Source organism: Plasmodium malariae, assembly GCF_900090045.1.
Source record: "Plasmodium malariae genome assembly, chromosome: 12".
NCBI lineage: Eukaryota > Apicomplexa > Aconoidasida > Haemosporida > Plasmodiidae > Plasmodium > Plasmodium malariae.
In genome coordinates, this window is record NC_041786.1 from 482,230 (window position 1) to 504,338 (window position 22,109).

Genomic DNA, 22,109 nt, shown 5'->3' on the forward strand with positions numbered 1-22,109 from the left:
TATATGTATGCATATTCCAGAATAAATATTTTTTTTCTTCCATATTTTAAGCAAATTATTAGCGACAAAAAAATATGTTTTTAACTTAAAAGGCTTATAAGTGCATGCATAGAAAATTGTGTATACATATATGTATATATATATATGTATATGTGTATTTATGTACATATATATTATGTGTATAATTGTATATATAAAAAAATAAAATACGTAATTTTTTTTTGTGAAAACTGGTACTTTTTTATTAAATGCAGATCAAATATTTTTCCTTGAGAAAAGCCATTTCCACTGATTTATTTTAAACATCTTTTAATACCCTTTATATTTTTATAAAACCCAATTACATAAACACCATGAATAAAAAAGTAAGTTTACCATATGAGGTGTGCGAAATAAAGAACGTTCGTTTTGAGTTACCAAAAGAATATCATCCAAATGTAAAATATGGATTTTTCAGAAATTTCCTGTTTGGAGTGCACACTTCCTACTACGTAATGATGAATATGTACTTACGAGCATAAATGAACACACATACATACATACATAGATATACATTTGTACAGTTCATCTGTGATGTATTTTGTTATTTTCCTTTTTTGTAACTTTTCATCAACGTTATAGTTATTTTTTCATTGCTCCACTCCTCTTTTTAATATAATTTACCTTTATAAATTATTTTTTAATTTTCTTTTTTCTTTTTTTGTCTAGCTAAAAAGTTTTTTGAAGGTATCATCAAAAGTCTTTGCAGGATTTTTGCTGTTTTACTACCCTCTCGATAAAACTCATTGCAACATACGTCGATTCGTAATACAATTTTATAAAAAAAGAAATTTATAGATAAACTGGAAATAAAATATTAGCATACACATTTATATGTTTGTACATACATAAGCACACTTACATATGCATACAGACGTATATGTGCACACGTATATACGTGCGTGTGTTTATATTTGTCTTTAATTTGGCATTACTCCATTAAGGAGTTTATTTAAAATTTTTCATGCAATATGTTTGCACGTTTCCCTGCTCAAAATACACGTAATAATCACTCACATGTATACATGTACTCAGTGCTATTTCATGTGTTTGCTCAATTATTCATTATTATTTTTTTTTTTTTTACAATTACAGAAAAGAAATTTGAAAAAGGGGAATTAAAATGGTTATCAGCTACTGAAGTAAAAATGCTGAGCAAGCTCAAATGAAATGGAAAAAAAGAAACCCTTAGTTTTTGAAAAGCCATTTTTTAAAATTCCTTTCACATAAAATATATGCACGTTCTATATATTATTCCCTTATTCCCCTTTACGTTGTTCATTTTTTGGTTTACTCCATTTCTCATTTTTTGTGTATTTTTATATAAAGAAGTATACATAAATGTACATGTATATATATATATATATATATATATGTGGATACATTATCTCGCACTAAATGAGAATGCAAGGGGCATATAAAAAGAGGACCATTTTTTGTAGTAAATAAAAACATTTAAAAGCAAATTAATAGCAAATACCATTTTATAGAAACAACTTTCCCCTATTTCAAGTTAGAACTGTAGCTAGTACAACACAGCAATGTCATATCGTTTCCTTTATTACTCTACAGTTTTTTTGTAACAGATAAAAAATACAACACTTCGAATATCAGTTCACTGAAATTTTAGTAACTCGAGGTATATTATTTTTTTTATTTAATACCATAAAAATTAAAAAAAAAAAAAAAAAAAAAACTATTATCTTTATTCATCCCTTTCATAGTATTTAAGTGAAATTATTCGACGACGCAAGGACGAAGTTTTCTCGTTGCTTCGCTTCAAAAATGAAATGTATATGGTATAAACGGAAGAAAACTAGCACAATTTGAGGCCTTATAAAAAAAAAAAAAAGGAAAAAATGGAAATAAAAAAAAAAGAAATAAAACAAAATGAAAGAAAAAAAACAAAAAAAAAAACGATAAATATATAAAAGACAAATGAATGTATAAATTAATAAAAAAAAATACGATAAAGTAGAAGAGGGCAAAAATAGCAGACTTTTTTTTTTTTTTTCCGCTCATATGATAATTTGTATGCACAAAAAGAGAAGCAACACTTTTAAATGGTGAATCATCTCAACGGTCTCACAAGTGAAAAGATAAAACATGATGTTTGAATAATTCCATTAAAAAAATTCAAATATGCTTACTTTGAATGTACCGAGTTATAAATCCGTTTGGATCATTTGACAGTATTCTATATAAATAAAAAAAAAAGGAGATTCTCCCTTTTGTTATGCCTATTCATGAGTGCATTTATTTTTTTTTGAATGTTTGTTATTCAAATTTATCAAATGTCTCCTTTTTTAAGCATATAAATTTTTGTAAAATTTGCTACATTTGAGTAGGTGTTATCTAAAAGTATGTTTTAATATACTTTTGTTTTTTACATTAAGCAATTCATTTTTTTTTTTTTTTTAAAACTTAAAGATAAGTTATACCATTTAATGATGCTACTAGTAGAAAATATTTCTATATTTTATTCTGTTTTATTTTATTATTTTATTTTATTATTATTTTTTTTTTTTTCTTTCTCACCATCCGTTTCCTTGTTAGCGGAAAAATGCACCTCCTTTCTTTGCTAATGTTGAGTGTAAATTCATTTTTGAGATGACATAGATAAAATGCTTAACTCGTATAGATACTTTAGAACGAGTTATTGTCATAAGAGAAATATATTATTATTCTTAAATAGAAAGAGAACTTTTCACGAATATACAAGAAGGCAAAGAATATATAAAAATAATGCTGCCATGCGAAAGGACAGAATAAATAAACAAACAAATATACAACTAAGAGAAAAATTAAAACTCATTATTTTTAGTTCTGTGTACTTTTTCACCTGTGACTATATTTATCATCTGTTTATATTAAATGATTCTAAAAAGGAAAAAGTAGAAAATAAGAAAAAATGCTCAAGTAATAATTTCATTGGGGGAGATGACAGTAGTACCTTTCTGCATTATGTGAAAAGACTAAATATATTTGCAAAGCCAGAAAAAGTGGAAAAAGAATATTTACAGGATGAAAAAGGAAAAGGAAAAATAAGCAGTGGTAATAAAAATGCTTTAAAATATGAGCATAAAAATGAACTATCTCCTGTCGAAAAAAATGAAATAAAAATGTGCAACATTTGCGAAGATAATTGTTCGTATGAAATAAAAATAAATCGTATAAATAGCTTAGATTATAAAAATCAAAAGGATGAAATGAAGGAAAGTAATTCAGGGAAAGAAACACTAACTAAAAAAAAGCAAACATTTGGATATGACTACAGCGGAGGGGGGAACAAAAACACCCTGACCGGACAGGAAAACAATATTAAAGACATAATTGCAAATAATTTTTATAGAAATGACATTTTCAATGGATGCAATTTGTTTTTATTTGTGAACGGAGTAGTATTTTTGAGTTGGAGGTTAAGTGAAATTGCTCGAAATAAGAAATTCTTTCATTTCATGTGCAGACATTTTATTTGCTCTTATGAAAATATCAAAAAAAAGTATTACCATACAATTTTTACAGCTAGTATCAGTCATATAACTGTTCCTCATTTTTTATTTAATATGTGGGCATTCCACACTATTACTAACACCTTATTATGTCCAGAAATTAAAGAAAATAAAAAAAATTATTATATATTCTTTAATTATAAATCAAATGTTTTAGAGAAAAAAATAAATGATAAAGATATAATTAATGTTTGTTTATTATCAGCAATAATTTCAACTATTCCTTATATTCTTCTTCATAAAAGGAATCAAATATTAGGTGCATCGGGATCTATCATGGGTCTTATATACCTTCTATCAACAGTTAAGCCAAATGAAATTTTTGTATCCATATTTCCACTTCCATATTTAAAGATGACAGCTTTGCAATTATGTCATATGTCAATTTTAACAAATTTCCTTTTTTTGTTTTTTAAAAGAAATAATTTTGGTATTGCTTGGTCAGCCCATTTATTTGGTATGTTAGGAGGAGTAATTTACAATTTATATCAAAGAAAAACAAAAAACAACTTCAATTATTACCCCTTCATACATTTGTCAATCAAAAATGGATATATAGATTACCTCAACTCGTACTTAGATTTAGTAGATATGTTAACATGTTTGCAACTACAAACGAAGTTATTCTTTTCCTTAGACCCTCGTGCTATGCAAAACATAAAGAAAAAAATGTACTCAATAAAAATGAAGCAATCTCAGAGAAGGTTAAAATTTCATATGTTGAAAGTAAAAAATTTGGAAGCCATGTCTAGGTAGAACCATACACAAAAAAAAAAAAAAAAAAAAATGATGGACGTGGATGTACAGGATTGTACGTGTCTTCTGTATGTACGTAAAATATGGTTAAACTATAAGAGCGAAATGTTCTCGTAGTAATACGTAAAATTTTTTTTTTCTTTTTGTTATTTAATCGTAAAGAAAGACATAAAAAAAGAAAAAAAAAAAAAGGCACTTTAAAAACTCATTAGGATAACGAGAAAATTTTCTTCCCTTAAGTGAGCAACTAGAGGGCAAAAAACAATACAAGTGTGCTGAGGCTTTATTTTGCTACACTGTACATTATATTACTTTGCAATACATCACATTTGTATGAGTAAATCTCTTTAGCTGTTTTCTAAACTTATGTTTTTTTTTTTTTTTTTTCTGCATATAAAAATATATTTGTTCTGAGGAAATGAAATTTATTCCAGAGTTTTCACATACCTATGGCATATGTCCATATAATACATATATATATAGTCATATGCACAGGTTTTTAATTTTTTTTTTTTTTTTCGTGCATGTTTTTACCCTACAAGTTTTTGATTATACTTAAACTTTTTTTTAAACAAAAAAAGAATAAATTAACTACTTCAATAAACAATTAAACAAATTTATACAATATTTTACGTTACAACATTTGGACACTTTTCCCTAATATAACCACTTCAACCTTTAAAAGTTTTTATAATAATTTTTTTTTATTTCTATGGTAATAAATATATGAACAAGGAAAAAAAATTACTGCCATAAGTGTTTTTTTCTCCTAAATATAATTTAACAGTTTTTGCATGAACAAAAGAACATGCATATGAAAAGTAATATGCTTTCATTCATATTGTTATAGATTTAAAAGAAATTACAGATGTTCCATATATTACTTTATTGATCTATTGCAGTGATTTTTAGTTTCTTATTTGTAACAAAACTTTGCTTTGTATTTAAATAAGAATATTGGTTAATAAAATTATAATTATTTTAAAATAAAATACAGCTGATGGTACCTTATTCCTATACGTGTTTTACATCTAATAAAACGCAGTAAACTATATGTATAATGTTACTTAATCTGATGTCAAGGGGGAAAAAATTAGGTTACCCCTTATTATACATACATTACGCAAATATATATGCAAATGCATATACTAATACATATATACAAATGCATATAATAAATATATATACAAATGTATATACAAATAATTATACAAATATATGTACATATATAAATGTATAACTACCTTTGCTAAACTCTTATGTAACATACAATGTTACTATACAACTTTAACTATGAGAAAGACACAGGGGAAGAATTTTTGTGAAAAAAATTTACTTTTATACTAAATAGAATTTCTTAGCACAATAAAATGTTCATTGTACGCGTATATACATATACGGATAATATTATATATACATATATATGACCAATTATTCTGAGAAAAGGCAATTGGCTATAATATAAACTAGTAATAACAGAAATGTTCGACCCGTCAAGTATATATAGTAATTTTTTTTTTTTTTTTTTTAGAACATTATTGAATTTATAATTGCTTGAAAAATTTTGACTAAGTACAACATAGTTTTTGTGTATGAATTTGTAGTAAAACTTTTTGTTTATAAAAAATGACTGCTACTTTTAAACTGATTCAAAAAAAAAATAATAATATAACATGTGTAAATTATATCATTTATATATATATTTACATATATATTTATATTTGGGAGAGGAAATTATATCATTGCTTAATGATTAACGATGCAACAGATTTTTTTTTTTTTTTTAAATTCCTTCTGCGCACGTACCATAATTACGACGGCGACTTCGCAAGCTTAAGCCCGTCAGGAAGGATTTCAAAACAATAAAAATGCTATATGTATATAATATATATATATACATATATACATTATACTTATATTACAATTTTATAAATATATATATATATTACTATAAATAATTAAACATTTTATATATTCAAGATGGTTATACCATTTATATTTTTTAAGCTCTTATTTTCAAATTTTTTTTTTTTTTTTGTTTTTCGTTTTGCTTGTAAAGCTTTTGCAAACTCTTGCGAAAAAACGCAAAACAGTGATTTTTTTTTTTTTTTTTTCGAATGAGATGAATTTTTTTTTTTTAAAACTGGCAATTATATATTTTAATTTATTTTGTTTTATTTTTTATTATTTTGCCATATTTTCTTTATTTGCTTTATCTTAGTTATAACTTTTTATTTCCCTTTTTCTTTGACCATTTCTCACATTGGTTAAATATTTATAATACCTTCCTTAATTCATCATGAAGCACATAGTACTGTTAAGTTTCTTTATTATAAGTTTTTTTTGTTTAAGCAATGTTAAATGTACGAAAGATCTACTAACGCCTCAGGGAGAAGCAGTTAGTCCTTTAACCCCTCTGAACAAGTTTGATAAGTACTTTTTACGCATGTATAATAAATCGAAAAGATTACAGCAAAATGAATCGACTTTTATAAATGTAAGCATAGAAAAACACACCTTATATTAATGTTTAAGTATTCTTAATATGTTACTTTGAACATTTCTACACAACTTATAAAATTTATTATTTATAACCATTTTTTATACCACCTTATTTTTTTAATGTTTTTTGCTTACACATAAACATTTATGAGTTTTCTCAGTTATTCTTTATAATTAAAAGACTGGTGTAGATATGTAGAATCGCTGTAACTAAAAATGTACTTATTTACATGTGTATATAAATAAATATATGTATATATATATATTTGCTTCTATTCAGGGTATTAACATGAAAAGTACAGTATTTGTTTTGTACTTCTTTGCAAAATGGTAATATAAAATAGTGTGTGTGTGTGTGTGTGTGTCTTACATTTTCTATGTTATTTTGTCATGTTACATTTTATACTGTTACACATTGCACGAGAGTGTATAGAAAATATAAGACATTTATTTCACCGTTGGCACTCTGCTCATTTTTGTGTAGTTAGCTACATATGTGACATATTTATTATTTCCTTTTTTATTTATTTTTTTTTTTTAACCCCGTAGGTGTCACGCTTGTAAAATGCAAGGAGGTGAAATGGTATTATTACAAAAAAGAAGAAAAGAAAAATTACAAAAAAGTCTATTCAGTTGATATAAAGAGAAGAAAATTACATACATACGTACATATATTTATATATATATGTGTGCTTGGGTAAAAGCCCATATCTGTGCAAACGTATATGCTTTCATATATATATAAGTGTACGCGTCAATATGTGTTTCCCTGTAAGCAAAAGTCGAAAACGAAACATGTACATATTTTTTTTTTTCGTAACAGGAAAAACTTGAAAAGTATTACGGTAAACGCATATATGTGGTGAAGATTGACATTGATCAGAATGATTCGATGGCAAGAAAATTTTCAATAAAATCCTTACCAACAATAGTTGTAATGAAAAATAAAAGTGTATTAGCAAGGAAAGAACATTACGTTACTAGTAATGACTTAATTACTTTAATTAGAAAGCATTTGTAAAGATCCTTCTTCTTCACTAAACTTTATTTTATTTTATTTATTTTTTTATCTCTTTTTTCTCATATTAATCATTGTTATCTGCCTGTAGCTTCATAACTTTAAACAGAATCTTGCTCTTTTTCTCATTTTCTTTTTTTTCGCGCTTTACTTTGCTGATTATGTTATTTCTATCTTCTTCGCTCAATTCGTTGTGACAAATGCAACAGGTCTATATAGTCAAAGAAAGGAATTAATTTATACACACTTACATTTATACATATATATATACACATGCACATTCTAATATTTGTGTATGTACTCTGTATATATATATTATTTGTGCCCATGCAGAATCATATGTATAGCTTTTTAAAAAATGTACACGTCGTGCCTTTTTTTTTTCTTTCACTAAAATTAATTACTATTTTTTTTTTTTTTTTTTTTTTAAATTATTTTTTAAATATATTCATTGATTTAAGCTTTTTTAAATGATTATATGAATTTATGTTTTCATTTTTCTTTTCATTCAACCCTTTTTAAAAATTATTAGTGCTAAACATAAAATTAAATATACATTAAAGTTGCACGCGAACATGAATATATATATATATATATATATACATATGTGGGGGTATAAACATATGTGCGCCCGGAAAAGACCCATATTTTTTGTTTTTCTGCTTTCAGTACCTTTCTACATTCCCTTCTTATTACAGTTTCGTATACACACATTAAGTGAAAAACATGATCTTAAAAAAAAAAAAAATAATAATAATAAAAATAAACGAAACAATCAAAACATGCAAAACAAGTAAAATCAAAATAATTATAACCAAGTGTTTAAGTCTAAGAATAAAATTAATTACCACAACTTAGCTTATAAAAGGTAGGTGGGAAATTTCCATGTAATGATTCTGTATTTGGCATTAAGCACTGGGGAAAGGATGTAAAATTGTTCATATGGTTATATATAAAAAGGGAACTTAAATATCTAGGTACAATCATCTTATACCCACTACAAGCAAACATATTTCAATGTACATATACGTTAATTACGGGTATGTGCATGTATGTACATGCATACGTGTACATTCCTATATATATATGTGCATCAATATATATTGCTGTTATAATAAACATTAGTAGGTGACTTACCAACTGACACTCTTCAGTACTTGACGCGCATATATTTGGTGATGTCTTTGAACTTTTATGTTCTTTTTGACTATTCGATTTATATGTACACTCAAAATTGGTTTCTCTGTTTCGAAAATTTTCTAACGCTTTTTTCCGCTTTGTGAATAAGCAGAAAAACGAAGATGTTTTCATACTCACAAATGCATTGCACTGATGAGGTATATACATGCCCACCCGCTTACACACACAGACACACATATATATATATATATATATGTGAACTCATAGATACATGCACAATATATACAAACATATTTACTCTCAGTTGTGCTCTTTTTTTTTCAATTTTACGCTTTCAACGAAATTTTTGTCAAATCCAGAATGATTTACTGGTACACTGTTTTTACTACTTGTGTCTTGTTCTACTTCGCTAGGGAGCATATCTTCTTCAATATCTACAAATATATACATAAAAAAGAAAAAAAAAAAAAAAATTAATGCAAGTTGAAAATGTAATATGCTTATCATTGCTCACAAATGATAAGAAACGTTTCAAAATAAACGAAAAATTGCTTAGTAAAAAGGAATGACAATTTACTTTTTTTCACTGAAATGTCTCTTGTTATTATCTTAACAGACAAGGGGAAAAAATAAGGAAAAATAAAATTAAAAAGGAAAATGTATTTAGGTGTGCAGAGGATATGTGAAATTTATGTTAAATGAACTTTTTTTTGTATTCTTTTTTTCTTTTTTTTTTTTTCGTACAAAAATACAATCCATATATGTATGTGTATACACTTCAAATAATGTAGCTTTTAAAAGTGATAAAAATATTTAAGGCATTGTTTATCACCTTATTTTCTGAATGTTTCTCGTTTAATGATAACTTATAGGAACTCAAGACAGAATCGGAAAAGTTCCTTTCTTTATTTAATTCCTCATCTATTTTATTCGGGGTTGAAAATAAATTTAGCTCTGAGTTTTTGTTTAACGCCTTAAAACCAGGTACATTAATTAACTTGAAGAAAAGAAAGGAGGGTTTCATTTTACAGAGGCACATTGACCATACACACAAGCACACACGTATATAAACCCAAAGAAATATGCATATATATATATGCCCACAGGCATACGCATAAACATGTACATCAATTTGTGTATGACTCTTTTTCTTACGGTTCTCTTCCTCGAAGACGTTTTCTTTTTATACGCTTTTACCCTATACGAATGTCAAAATTTTGGTGTCACTTTTTTCTGAGTTGTCCCTTAAAAATGGGGGGAGGTATAACTCCCTTTTGTGAAATTTCACTTGTCTTTTTTTTCTTTTTTTATTCCATCATTTTTTGTTACTCGTATTCACTGTTTTCGAATAAATGGCCTTTCGTTTGATCTGTTGTGCCTAGATTATTTATTTTATTTTGCAGTACATATATATATGTGGGTGTATATATATACACGTGTGACGGTATAGCAGGAAAAAGTAATACAACATGAATGCAGATAAATCAAAATATATCACGTTACACACAACTTTCTGTATTACTCGTAATGAACTCTTTAATATTTAGAGTTGTTGTCCCTTGTACTTCTAGAATAGCACATAACATCCTAATAATTTTGTCTTTATATTCAATAATTTCAAATGCTTCTCTTTTAAATTTTTCCAACTTTAGGTCCGAATAATTACTATTTTTCCTAGACATAAAAAAAAAAAAAAAAAAAAAAACAGAAAAGAAAAGATGAATAAAAATAAATGAAATTATAACACACACTGAACATATACTTTCTTAGAATTTAACAGGACACAAATAAACGTACTTCCGAAAATTTTCCCCCTGTTCCATCTTCCTTTACGTAAAAGAAAAAACCTACTATTCTGTTTTTTCTCTACTGCTCACTTTGATACTTCTTCGCGTCTCTACTGATTTACTTCTACGACTTTTTTGATTTATTTTGACCTTAAACACATTATAGGTTGTGTACTATGGTTGAACTTATGAAAGGTATTTTTCCTTATGGTAGAGAACAAAAAAAGATTTATGTTCTTGCATGTACACACATAAATATACGCACAAACGAGTCTACTTTTAACAAAAGTGTACCCATTTGAACGAATTAATACATGTCCTTGTAATTTGATATGAAGTATCAACAACAGCTTGTCTATTATTTTTGAATATTAACAAGGAAACAAAAGCAAGTAAAATAATTGAATTAACAAAAAGTGTAATTTCTTGCACACACTTAAAAGTTCATAACATGCAATACACATCACTCATGACATGGAATGTACAACTTGTCACATGCAACATACTTTTCATAAAACTTTGTACATAGAATGTTCCTGAGACTAACTAAAACGAAGCATTTTACTCTTGAGAAGTCCCATGTTATGTTACTTAAAAAAAAAAAAAAAAAAATATTCACAGTGGAATACCGCAACTGCTTCAGCCCATGTGCTAATAACGTGTTTATGCTTATGTATATATATATATATATATAAGAGTAACAACCTAATAAAATTTTACTCTTCATTTCACTTAAAAAAAGAAAAACATGTATAGGAATTGGTACAGGTGTATGTACAAGAGAAATAGTAACCACTGCCCATCCGTTAGTAACAACTATCTAATTATTGTTAATTAGTTAAAATTAATAAATACGTATTTTAAAATCCTACAAAAAAAAAATAAAAATACTCAAACAAATGCTACATAGATATAAGCACATAACTTATGCATGCGTATTCCTCATATTTTAATAAAAATTATAAAAAAAAAAAAATTCTTAATTTTTTTTTAAAATGCAAAGAGTTTTATACGTTTTTTCTTTAAAAGTTGTTCTCTTTTAAAATATGGCAAAAGCAAAACACAAAAAAAGAAAAATATAAAACTCAAATGGCAAAAAAAAAAAAAAAAAATTAAGGGAAAATAAGAAGTAAAAGGAGAATAAGATGTAAAAATACGAAGTATAAATGAAAAGTAAAAATGAAAAGCACAAATAAAAAGCAAAAATAAAAAGCAAAAGTACGAAGTAAAGGAAAAGAAAAATAAAAGGCAAAGGAAAGGTAAAATGAAAAGACTATATAGCAGGTCAATTAATTTTTAATTACAAATTCAAATGTATTAATTATTTTAAATAAACTAATTCATAAGCTTGTAACTTTTCAAATATAGAAAAAAAAAAAAAAAAGAGAAAAAATGATGTACATATTAAGAGGGTATACGAGTAAAAAGGAATATCCGTATAAAGTAAATAAGTACATATGCATATGTGATTGACTTAAAAAAAATAAAAAAAAAGGGAAGGAATAAAAAAAGGAAATGTACCTTAAAATAACATATACATTTATTATTATTACGCAATTATGATGTCGTAAAATTATGAAGTCATAAGGTATATAAAATTAATGAACTAAGAAAAAATGAGATAAAATTAATGCGATAACAGATAAATTAACACATAAAAATAAGGTGTCATATAATTTAACTAACACAAGATATAATGTGTTAAAAAAAAAAGAAAAAGAAAAGAAAGAAATTGTGCAAACATCATGAATAAAAAAAAAAAAAAAAAAAAGAACATTTCTAATGGAATTGTGTAAAAGGGCGAAATCTGCTCCTACGATTAACCCCATTCAATATGCGTCTATCCTACAAAATTTGACGAAATTATATTCTCGCTGGACGTGCTATTTTGCGTTTTTATACTTCCTTCTCCAACAACATTAATATCAAAATCGTTGTCTTTGCTGTTACTAACTGCAGATGTATTGTTGCTGCTATTGCTATTACTATTGTTATTATTAACATCCTCTTTTTCGCTTAAGTCATAATCCCAAACAAAGCAATTACTATCAATAGCGTTACCATTAGAACTACCACCGCCAATAACGCCACAAGAATTATTCCGAAGCTGTTCATTATTTAATAAATAACTGGAAAAGCAGTTATCATCATTTTGCTTAAAATCATCATTATACGTAATGTTATCTTCAGCACTGTTATACTGTGGCAATAAATTTTCCCTGCATCCATTGTTGTTAGAAAACGAATCATTATAGTGACTGTTGCTATTCATCGCATCTACAAACATTTGATTATTTTCATGAGAATGATCATCATGTCTATTCTCATAATTATCGTCACCATAAATGTTTATATTTTTTACGTTAAATGAGTTTACTCCAAAGTTATGTACATCGTTATCCTTATAATATTCATCATGGCTGTCCATATGTTCTATCGTATCTGCACCTGTATCATTTTCGTTATCATACTCACACATATTGTCACTAAAATTGGCACTGATATAGCTACTGATATAGCCGCTGATATTGCCACTAACGTTACCACTAACATTACCACTAATATTACCACTAACATTACCACTAATATTACCACTAACATTACCACTAATATTACCACTAACATTACCACTAATATTACCACTAATATTACCATTAATGTTGCTGTTAATATTATCGCTAACATGACCATCGTTTTCTTCATTAAAACAGCTAAGAGGTGTATCGGTTTTCATATCCTCCTCATCTTCTAGCCCTTTATTTTTCCCCTCTTCTTCATGAAACATTAACTCCTCCACATAATTGATCCATTCCATAACAGAGGTAAATTTTTTGTTATCATAATTTAATTCATGTTTTCCTTTATTACACCAAGCATGAAAAACCTTCTTATAATTGTCTTTTTTAAAATTATAAATAACTTCATCTTTTTGTATATTGGTCTTTTTCGTTCTTTGGGTATTCATATCTAAGGAAAAATCGTTACCATGCTTACCATTATCATTACTACTACTTTCTGTACAATCGCTTCTATTTTCTAACTCATCTAGTGATTCAAAAAAAGAACCTAACATATCAAACTCTGAAAATATATCATTTCTATATGGAGAGGAAACCAAATAATTCGAGTTCACTTTCTCAATATTTTCCGCATTATAATTTGATTCAAAAAGGGGGGATGTTGGTGTAAGAGGAGTATTAGGTGATTTTATGGGACTATTAGAATACATCTGTTGATTAGGAGATAATACCAACTCGTTCACATCTGTTAAATGTAAACATGATGCATGTAGTGAGCTCGTTGGAGGGGATTGAGAAAATTTCATATTTTCTGGTGTATTCATTAGTCTAATGTCGCATGCCTCCTCAAAATCGGGGTCATTCAACTGATTAGTATAATTCTTAGGCGTGCTACTTTTGTTACTGCTGCTACTACTACTGCCACTGCTACTGCTGCTACTTCCACTATTACTACCACCGCTGGCACTGCCACTACTGCACACATTAATAGAACGCGGCGAGTGAGAAGAAAACGAATTTGGGTGACTCATTTCTGGAAGCAATGGCAATTTTAACGGCTGATTAACACAATTTGACGATGTATGTATAATTATTTGATTTATGTCTAAAAAGGGAGTTTCCTTATTTAATAGTGTGTTTACTTCTACACTGGACTCTTCCTCTTCATTTTCCACATTGCCCTTCTCTTGTCTCACAATAAAATTTTCCGCATTCATTAACTTCCTTTCTTTTGTATCTCCATATAAAAAAGTATCTGTGCCTTCGTTTTTTTCTTTATTCAAACATTCCTTCATGTTCTCATTTTTTTCTAAAAATTCAATTTCCCTTATTAATTTGTAATAATTTTCGTGCTCGTTCTTCTGAATACTCATATTATTGTTCCCCTGTTTATTTTCCTTATCCACACAATTTTGACCCTCATTCGTAATGCCATTTTGACCCTCATGCGTACTGCCATTTTGTCTCTCATTCGTATTGCCATTTTGTCTCTCATTCGTATTGCCATTTTGGTCCCCATTCGTACTGCCATTTTGGTTTTCATTCTTACTATCATTTTGATCCCCATTCGTACTGCCATTTTGGCTCTCATTCTTACTACCATTTTGATCCCCATTCTTAGTATCATTTTCGTTTTCATTGTCATTACTATTGTTGCTACTGCTACTTTTATTCTCCTTATTGTTCTTATCTCCATCATTATTTTTGTCCCCATTTCCTCTCTCCCCATTACCTCTGTCTCCATTACCTCTATCCCCACTTCCTCTGCCTCCACTCCCCTGTCCTCCATTGTTTTCATCATTGTTATCGCCACTACTACTATTACTTCTGTTATTACAATTCCTACCACCGCTGCTACTATGCCTGTTACTATTTTCACTATTGTTATAACTTCCATTACCGTTATTCTCACATTCGCTACTTTCTCTTTGATTTCCGTTCTCATTGTTACAGTTACTATCATTATTTGTGTAGTTACTTCCACTGAAGTGTCTCCAATTATTTCCACTTAACCTACAAATACAATCCCTTGTAGTTATTTTCTTCCCATTACCATAATATGCATCATCAAAATTAATATGATCCTTAACATGTTCTAATATGTTGTCGCTTCTCTTGTTAATATATTTATTCCCACGCCTCCTTATTTCCTCTTTCTCACCATTTGTATAAAAAGGAGTGACTTTTCTTTTATTTGTAATACGGTCAGTGCATTCTCCCATTAAAATAAATCTTTTGTCTACAGTAATTCTGTTCATGCAACTCACGTCGTAATTATTGTATTCATTGTCGCCATGATCACTACCATCTTTCTGCTCACTAAGTTTAGAAAACCTTGAAGTACTAATACTAACAATATTACCCTTTGCATCGTCCTGGCCCCACTTTATACTACCTCTTCCGTTTCGAATTAGGCAAATATTTACATCTCGCTTCAAACACATGAGGTAATATATTCTAGCGTATTCATTATAGAATTTATTAATAGCAATAAAACCATATAACATAAAGAAATAACGCATATTGCTACTGTAAATAATTTTTTTTAAAAAATCTTTTTCTCCATAACCTTTTATGCATTTCCATTTGCATGCAAATAGATAATAATTTACAAATTTTTTAAATAAAATAGACAAGTAGGAGTAATAAATATTGCTCATATTTTCAAATTCATAACTATTAAAAAAAAGAACAGGGTTATGTTGAATGTAACCACCATTTATACGTCTCATAATAGTATGTAAACGTGCATTATTATTTTTTTTATCTTTATAGCTTGTAACGTTTTTTCCATTTAAAATTTTCTTATGTATATAAATTTTTATATGTCTTTTTAGTTCTTTTTTTAAATTATTAATAAAATCCTGTTTAAAAAAAGTAACTCCTCTATGTTTTGCAAATATGCTACTGTTATTTTCTCTTATTTTTTTGATATAGATAGGACAACATGTATCATCATTATTATTATACTTCTTTACATTGATATTATTCTCTACATTTTCTTCTTCTACTAACAGTTCGTTTAATTTTGCTATTTTCCTTTTTCTTTTGCACACTACATATTTTACGTTTACATCATGGGCGGAAATATTTTCCACATCCTTGTGATTCGAATGAGCCTCTATTTCGCTACTCTTACAATTACTCTTGCGGTTGTTGCTTATGTTGTTGGCATTATTGTTACTGTTACTATTGTGTCTATTACTTACATTAATGCTATCTGTTAGTTTAACTAACTTACGAACATCCTCATTTTTACCCCATTTATGATGTTGTAATGGCTTTATGATGTTATATATGCGAAAGTCCTTCACTTGCTTTTTACCTATTATAAGCGCATTTTTTTGGGGTTCATTTTTGTTTGGAAATTGTATCATTTCACTAATTGAAATACCGCTTATTTGCATTTGTTCTTGTCTTTGCTTTTGCACTTGCTTTTGCTCTAGCTTTTCCTTTTCTTTTTCTTTTCTTTTTTTTTTTTTTTTCTTTCTTCTCTTAAGCAGTTTAAGTATGTTACTTATATCCCTATTATCAGTGTTTCCATATTGCTTCCATAGCTTGCTCTTTTTTGAGGCGGTTATTCGTTGGTTCATTCTATGAATACGCAGGTGCGAGTACTTGTTATATTTATTATTATCACTGTGGAAAATTTTACAGGATTTCACTTTTTCTATATTCTTACTGAAGCTTGACAATTTTTTGCTAACACATTTAATATAACTATTTACTTTTTTACAGTTTTTATTATTTATTTTATGCAACTTTATTATTCCAAAATCATAATATTCATTTATATTAGAATTATTTTGCAAACATTTGGTACCCATTTTTAAGAGGGAAGAAACCTCCTCTCTATTACATACATCTTTTTCATTATTTATATACAAGCAAATATATTTATTACTCTGTGTATTTGAAACAACGGAATATTTCATTCCATTTTGTGTATAATCTCTAATTGTAGCTACATCCATAACTTTCACGTGGTGTAGTTTACCATAATATTCTATGTCCATTTGATCACTTCTATCTGTTATCATTTTAATTGTGTACAAATATTTATTTATTTACGTTTATATGCATATTCATTCGTATATAAATTTATATAACTTATATACATACACGGACATACATTATGAAATTCCCGCCTTCTGCTGCTACTACTGTCATGGCTTTTTCGTTTTCTCGTTAAGTTGCTATTTTGTTTTTACTTTTTTTTTTTTTTTTTTGTTGTATAATATATAAATATATATATATGTATACGCGTATGTATTAATATGCCGCATACATGTGACTTTTTTCCAAATTTCAAAAGATATACAATTGCAAAATGGCATAATACATGAATTAAAATTGAGACGACATATTTAATTATATAACTACGTTTTTAACTAGGTTTCATATTTCTAATAAATAACATTTTTTAAATAATTAACAGTACAAAAGCAGCCTTTTAAAAAAAAAAAATATATATATTCTAATTACGAATTATTAATTTTTTATACATTTTCTGAAGTATTTTTTTTTTTTTTTTTTTAAAAAACTATATTTCAATATGAAATATATTTACAAATAGTTTTTATGTTAACACGAAATATGAATTCTATTCTTTAAACTTCTGTATATTCGCTTTCATTGGAAAATTAAGAAATTTTTTACATTTGCTTTACCTATATATTATATATACATAATACATGTAATCTTTATTAAACTTCTATAAAATATTCTCGTTTTTTACACTTTCACATATAACTATATTCATTTAAAAAAAAAAGTATTGAAATAGACAAAATTTTTATAAAATAACTCGTGCAATAATGTAAGTTATAAAATAAAAAAAAGAGAAGTTTATATATAATAGCATCACAATAAAAAAATGGATATTTATATAATGTATGTATATTCAAAAAGAGTGTTAACTGAAATGAGGCATTATTATACATATACATTTATATATATATATATTATTTGCTCTGTAATTGTATATGTTTATATTTAAAAAATATGCATAGATAGATATTTATTTATTAGGTACTCATTTATGTGATTTTTACTTTTTTACATACGAAGAAAAAATAAGTATAAAATAAAATACATAAAAAAATTTTATAATGTAAAATTATACGTTATAGAAAATTCATTTGTTATTAACATTGTGAGAGGGTATATATATATTTATGTATACATATAAAAGCCAATATAATATAAAACAAAAAATTACAATATATTTCCTTGAGATAAAATTTACTTTTTTTATTTTAAGGTTTTTTTTTGTTTTTTTTTTTTTTCCCTGATATTTTTACAGCGTTAAAAAATAACGCAGTTTTTTTTATGTATAAACGAATACAATTAAGAGAAATACTAATATATCACATACGCATATATCTATATTTATATAAGCCAAATAAGAAGAAAAATAAAAATTATTCATAAATAATGATTAAAAGTAGTAACACTTTTACAATGAAAACAGTGTCTAATAAGGAAAGGAGAAAATAAGAAATATAAAATAAGGATATGTTTACATAAGTATTACTTACAGATTGTAAGTATGTAGGAAGATCTATTTCTAATAAGCAAGCGATAATGAACACTTTCTAACGTCCGTAAGAATATTAGAACAAAATTCATACTAAAAATGCGAGTAGTATAAATATTTAATTTTATACACAATATATATATATATATATATATATATATATACATATGAGTAACAAACATCTAAAGTGTTCTCAAATTTGTAGTACCTTTTTTCATAATTTTATTATGGAACAAAGTGTTCTGGTAATATACGACCCCTAAATACTTTTTCTCTCAAATTTACAACGTAGCTCTAAATGAAAAATTTTACAGTCATAAATAAAATATCAATTGGCGTTGTTTATTCTTATGAATAATTTATTCGTACGAGGAAAGTATATGTATGTATATATGTATATAAAAAAAAGGGATTGTTTTGATTTTTCATATATTTCAACTTTTTCTTTATTTTTTGAGTGTATTTCACACAATAATGTGAGTATATTTTGTCAGTGTATCAACATTTTTTCAAAATTACTACATATTAATTTGCAAAAATTTTTTTTACACAACAATGTAACGATAGAAAAATAAATAGATAAATAAGGAAAATTCTTTAAAATAATATGTTTATCCGTTCAATCATGTTGCTAGACAAAGGATATAAATTATGAAGAAATCTTCAGGGTTTTCTATATATTAGCGTCCTTTTTTAGAAATGAAAATTAAATATAGAATTACAATTAACATTAAAATGTAGCAGGAAGTACATTTTTTAATATCATTATAATAGCATTATCATACATGCTTACTTTTTAGTATAACTGTTACAACGAAATTAATTTTCAAAATATGTTTCTATTTTTCTCCATTTTTCCGAATAAAATGAAAACCAAATATCGTGTCACTGATGGAATTAAGCAAAGCACAAATTTAAAATTTAATAATATAAATGGTAAATTATTTTTCACATGCACATACACATACGCATATGTATATATATATATATGTACAAACTGAGACATATTAAAAAAAATAACAATGCGTAAAATGAAAAGAATTTTCCTTTTTTTCAAACAACTTTTGTCATCTGTAATAAAATATTTGCTCCAAAAAATTATAAAAATATTTTTATGCTGTTAACAATAATTGCAGTATTTACAATAATAGGAATTTTTCTTTTTAAAAGCAAGTCTTAATCGTAAATAAAATATAGCCAATTAATTCAAAACACGTCTAAACAGACATAAGTTCAGTTACATATATAAAATCACAAGAAGCGATTCGTGAAATAAAAAAAAAGTCACATTAATAGAAATTAAAATAGTTCATATGAATTTTATAAAAAATTATTACTTTTAATAATAAAAAAAATAATATCAAAACTCCAACTAGCCAGTTAGCTAGCTTTTTTTTTTTTTTTTTTTTTCATGTATGTGTGTGTGTGTGTGTGTTTTTTTTTTTATATTTTATACAGCCATTTCATGAAAAGATAAGGTACAACAGAGCCATTCGTACATATAAACCATTCTCTGCCTGTAAAAAATACACACTTTTGGGATTTTCATCAACTTCTACTTTTATTTCGTTAACTCTTGGAAGCGGATGAAGTATCTATAAAAAGAATTAAATAAGAATATAAAACCAATAAGTATATTACAAAAAATTTAAAGTTTCGCAAATATAAAACTTAACAAAATATGCCCAAAATTTCGGGTGCGAGTGTGTAGAAAATATTAAATAAAAATCATGTAAATTATTTTTACTGTTGTTGAAAAATTATTTTAAAATAAGGAAATGAATATACACACTTATATGTTACCCACCTTTGCATCTTCTCTTATGTTCTTCAGAACATTATTGTCTAAAATGAAAGCATCTTTATAATTGTTATATTCTTGTAAATCAGAAAACCTTTCTTTTTGTATTCTTGTCATATATATGACGTGTGCATCTTTTAAACCATTTTCCAAATTATCATATTTTTTTATAGAATTTTCATTATAAAAATTGTTTCTTTTTAAATTATTGATTATAATATGCGTTATATATTCAGGAATATCTAAAGATTTACATGATACAAAATTAAAGTTAACATTATATCTACTAAGTAATTTACTAAGTGAATGAACAGTTCTTCCATTTTTTAAATCACCCACAAACGCAATATTAATTTTTTGGTTTTTATCTCTTTCCAAAATAAATGGAAAAAAATTATATATTGTATAAAAGTCTAAAAGTGACTGAGTTGGATGTTCCCCTGTTCCATTCCCTGCATTAATTATTGGTTTCTTTGATGATGCAACAGCAAGATCTACATTATTCTGTTAAAAAAAAATTGTTTTGCGAAAGATGAATCAATGTGTGTAACATTAAAGCGCCAATAATAAGTAGCAGTAGGGTAATATTAACGTAACAGTAGGACGTCAATAATAAAATGATAACAGATATTATAAAATAATAATAATTTCAAAATAAGATATAAAAGAATGGAATAAGAAAGTGCGAACAGTTGTATACAAACACTATATATCTAAGTGTTCCTTAATTTTTTTGGAAATACATATAAACATATACACATATATATATATATATATATATATATATAGACACATGTACATTTTTTTATTATTTTTACATTTGATGGATCCCTATAGATTATACCGTCCACATATTTTGACAAAATCGTAAAAGCATCTTGCACAGTTTCCCCTTTATAAAAAGATGTAGAATTCATATCAGTTATATTTATTACTTTCGAACCCAATCTTAAAATTGCAGAATCGAAGGAGCATCTAGTTCTTGTACTAGGTTCAAGAAATATACTACAAAAAACTTTATTATCTAAATATCTAGAATTTTCATTATTCTTTAGTATGGATTCAAACTTCTTAGCTGTGAATAAAATTGCTAGCAATTCCTCATCATTTATATCATCTATATTTATGACATTCTTATTTTTCATTTTTTCTATTATCATATCTAAATTTATTTTATATTTGTTGTTCAGGTAATTTTTTTCACCAATGATTAACTTGGCTTTTCTTTTGCCTGAAATCACATGTGCTAGTATTGCTGCCATTAAAAATGTAAATACTACAAATATAGAACTCAGTATTTCTATCATTTTTCGTGTATGCAATATAAATAAGAATGTGCTACTATAAATTTGTTAATAAAATACATTAAAATAAATAAATAAAAAAAAAAAAAATATATATATATATAATAGATATATAGGAAAATAAAATAAATTATTTGCTTAATTCTTTAATTAAATTTTCAAAATTTAGACATATTTTCTTAAAAATTATAT

At 26.2% G+C, this 22,109-nt stretch overlaps 6 protein-coding genes across 6 annotated transcripts; 3 read left to right on the forward strand and 3 right to left on the reverse strand.

Annotated features, from left to right (window-relative positions):
• Positions 1 to 353: 353 nt before the first annotated feature.
• PmUG01_12019600 (conserved Plasmodium protein, unknown function) lies at positions 354 to 1,161 on the forward strand (the record flags this gene model as incomplete). Its single annotated transcript, XM_029006397.1, has 3 exons — positions 354 to 491; positions 709 to 804; positions 1,135 to 1,161. 3 exons carry the CDS (start codon positions 354 to 356, stop codon positions 1,159 to 1,161), a joined length of 261 nt encoding a protein of 86 aa, XP_028862890.1.
• A 1,502-nt stretch (positions 1,162 to 2,663) lies between these two features.
• ROM6 (rhomboid protease ROM6, putative) lies at positions 2,664 to 4,307 on the forward strand (the record flags this gene model as incomplete). The annotated part of the gene is made up of 1 exon (XM_029006398.1): positions 2,664 to 4,307. The coding sequence occupies one exon, from the start codon at positions 2,664 to 2,666 to the stop codon at positions 4,305 to 4,307; it is 1,644 nt and encodes a 547-aa protein (XP_028862891.1).
• A 2,299-nt stretch (positions 4,308 to 6,606) lies between these two features.
• Positions 6,607 to 7,830, forward strand: TRX2 (thioredoxin 2, putative; the record flags this gene model as incomplete). The annotated part of the gene is made up of 4 exons (XM_029006399.1): positions 6,607 to 6,804; positions 7,090 to 7,139; positions 7,359 to 7,392; positions 7,633 to 7,830. The coding sequence occupies 4 exons, from the start codon at positions 6,607 to 6,609 to the stop codon at positions 7,828 to 7,830; spliced, it is 480 nt and encodes a 159-aa protein (XP_028862892.1).
• Positions 7,831 to 7,894: 64 nt separating this feature from the next.
• Positions 7,895 to 10,790, reverse strand: PmUG01_12019900 (conserved Plasmodium protein, unknown function; the record flags this gene model as incomplete). Its single annotated transcript, XM_029006401.1, has 11 exons — positions 7,895 to 8,038; positions 8,500 to 8,558; positions 8,676 to 8,742; positions 8,965 to 9,102; positions 9,337 to 9,401; positions 9,545 to 9,575; positions 9,800 to 9,964; positions 10,172 to 10,211; positions 10,297 to 10,345; positions 10,490 to 10,641; positions 10,765 to 10,790. The coding sequence occupies 11 exons, from the start codon at positions 10,788 to 10,790 to the stop codon at positions 7,895 to 7,897; spliced, it is 936 nt and encodes a 311-aa protein (XP_028862893.1).
• Positions 10,791 to 12,594: 1,804 nt separating this feature from the next.
• On the reverse strand, positions 12,595 to 17,313 carry PmUG01_12020000 (conserved Plasmodium protein, unknown function; the record flags this gene model as incomplete). The annotated part of the gene is made up of 1 exon (XM_029006402.1): positions 12,595 to 17,313. The coding sequence occupies one exon, from the start codon at positions 17,311 to 17,313 to the stop codon at positions 12,595 to 12,597; it is 4,719 nt and encodes a 1,572-aa protein (XP_028862894.1).
• A 2,962-nt stretch (positions 17,314 to 20,275) lies between these two features.
• Positions 20,276 to 21,920, reverse strand: PmUG01_12020100 (aspartate carbamoyltransferase, putative; the record flags this gene model as incomplete). Its single annotated transcript, XM_029006403.1, has 3 exons — positions 20,276 to 20,407; positions 20,620 to 21,117; positions 21,432 to 21,920. The coding sequence occupies 3 exons, from the start codon at positions 21,918 to 21,920 to the stop codon at positions 20,276 to 20,278; spliced, it is 1,119 nt and encodes a 372-aa protein (XP_028862895.1).
• Positions 21,921 to 22,109: the final 189 nt, after the last annotated feature.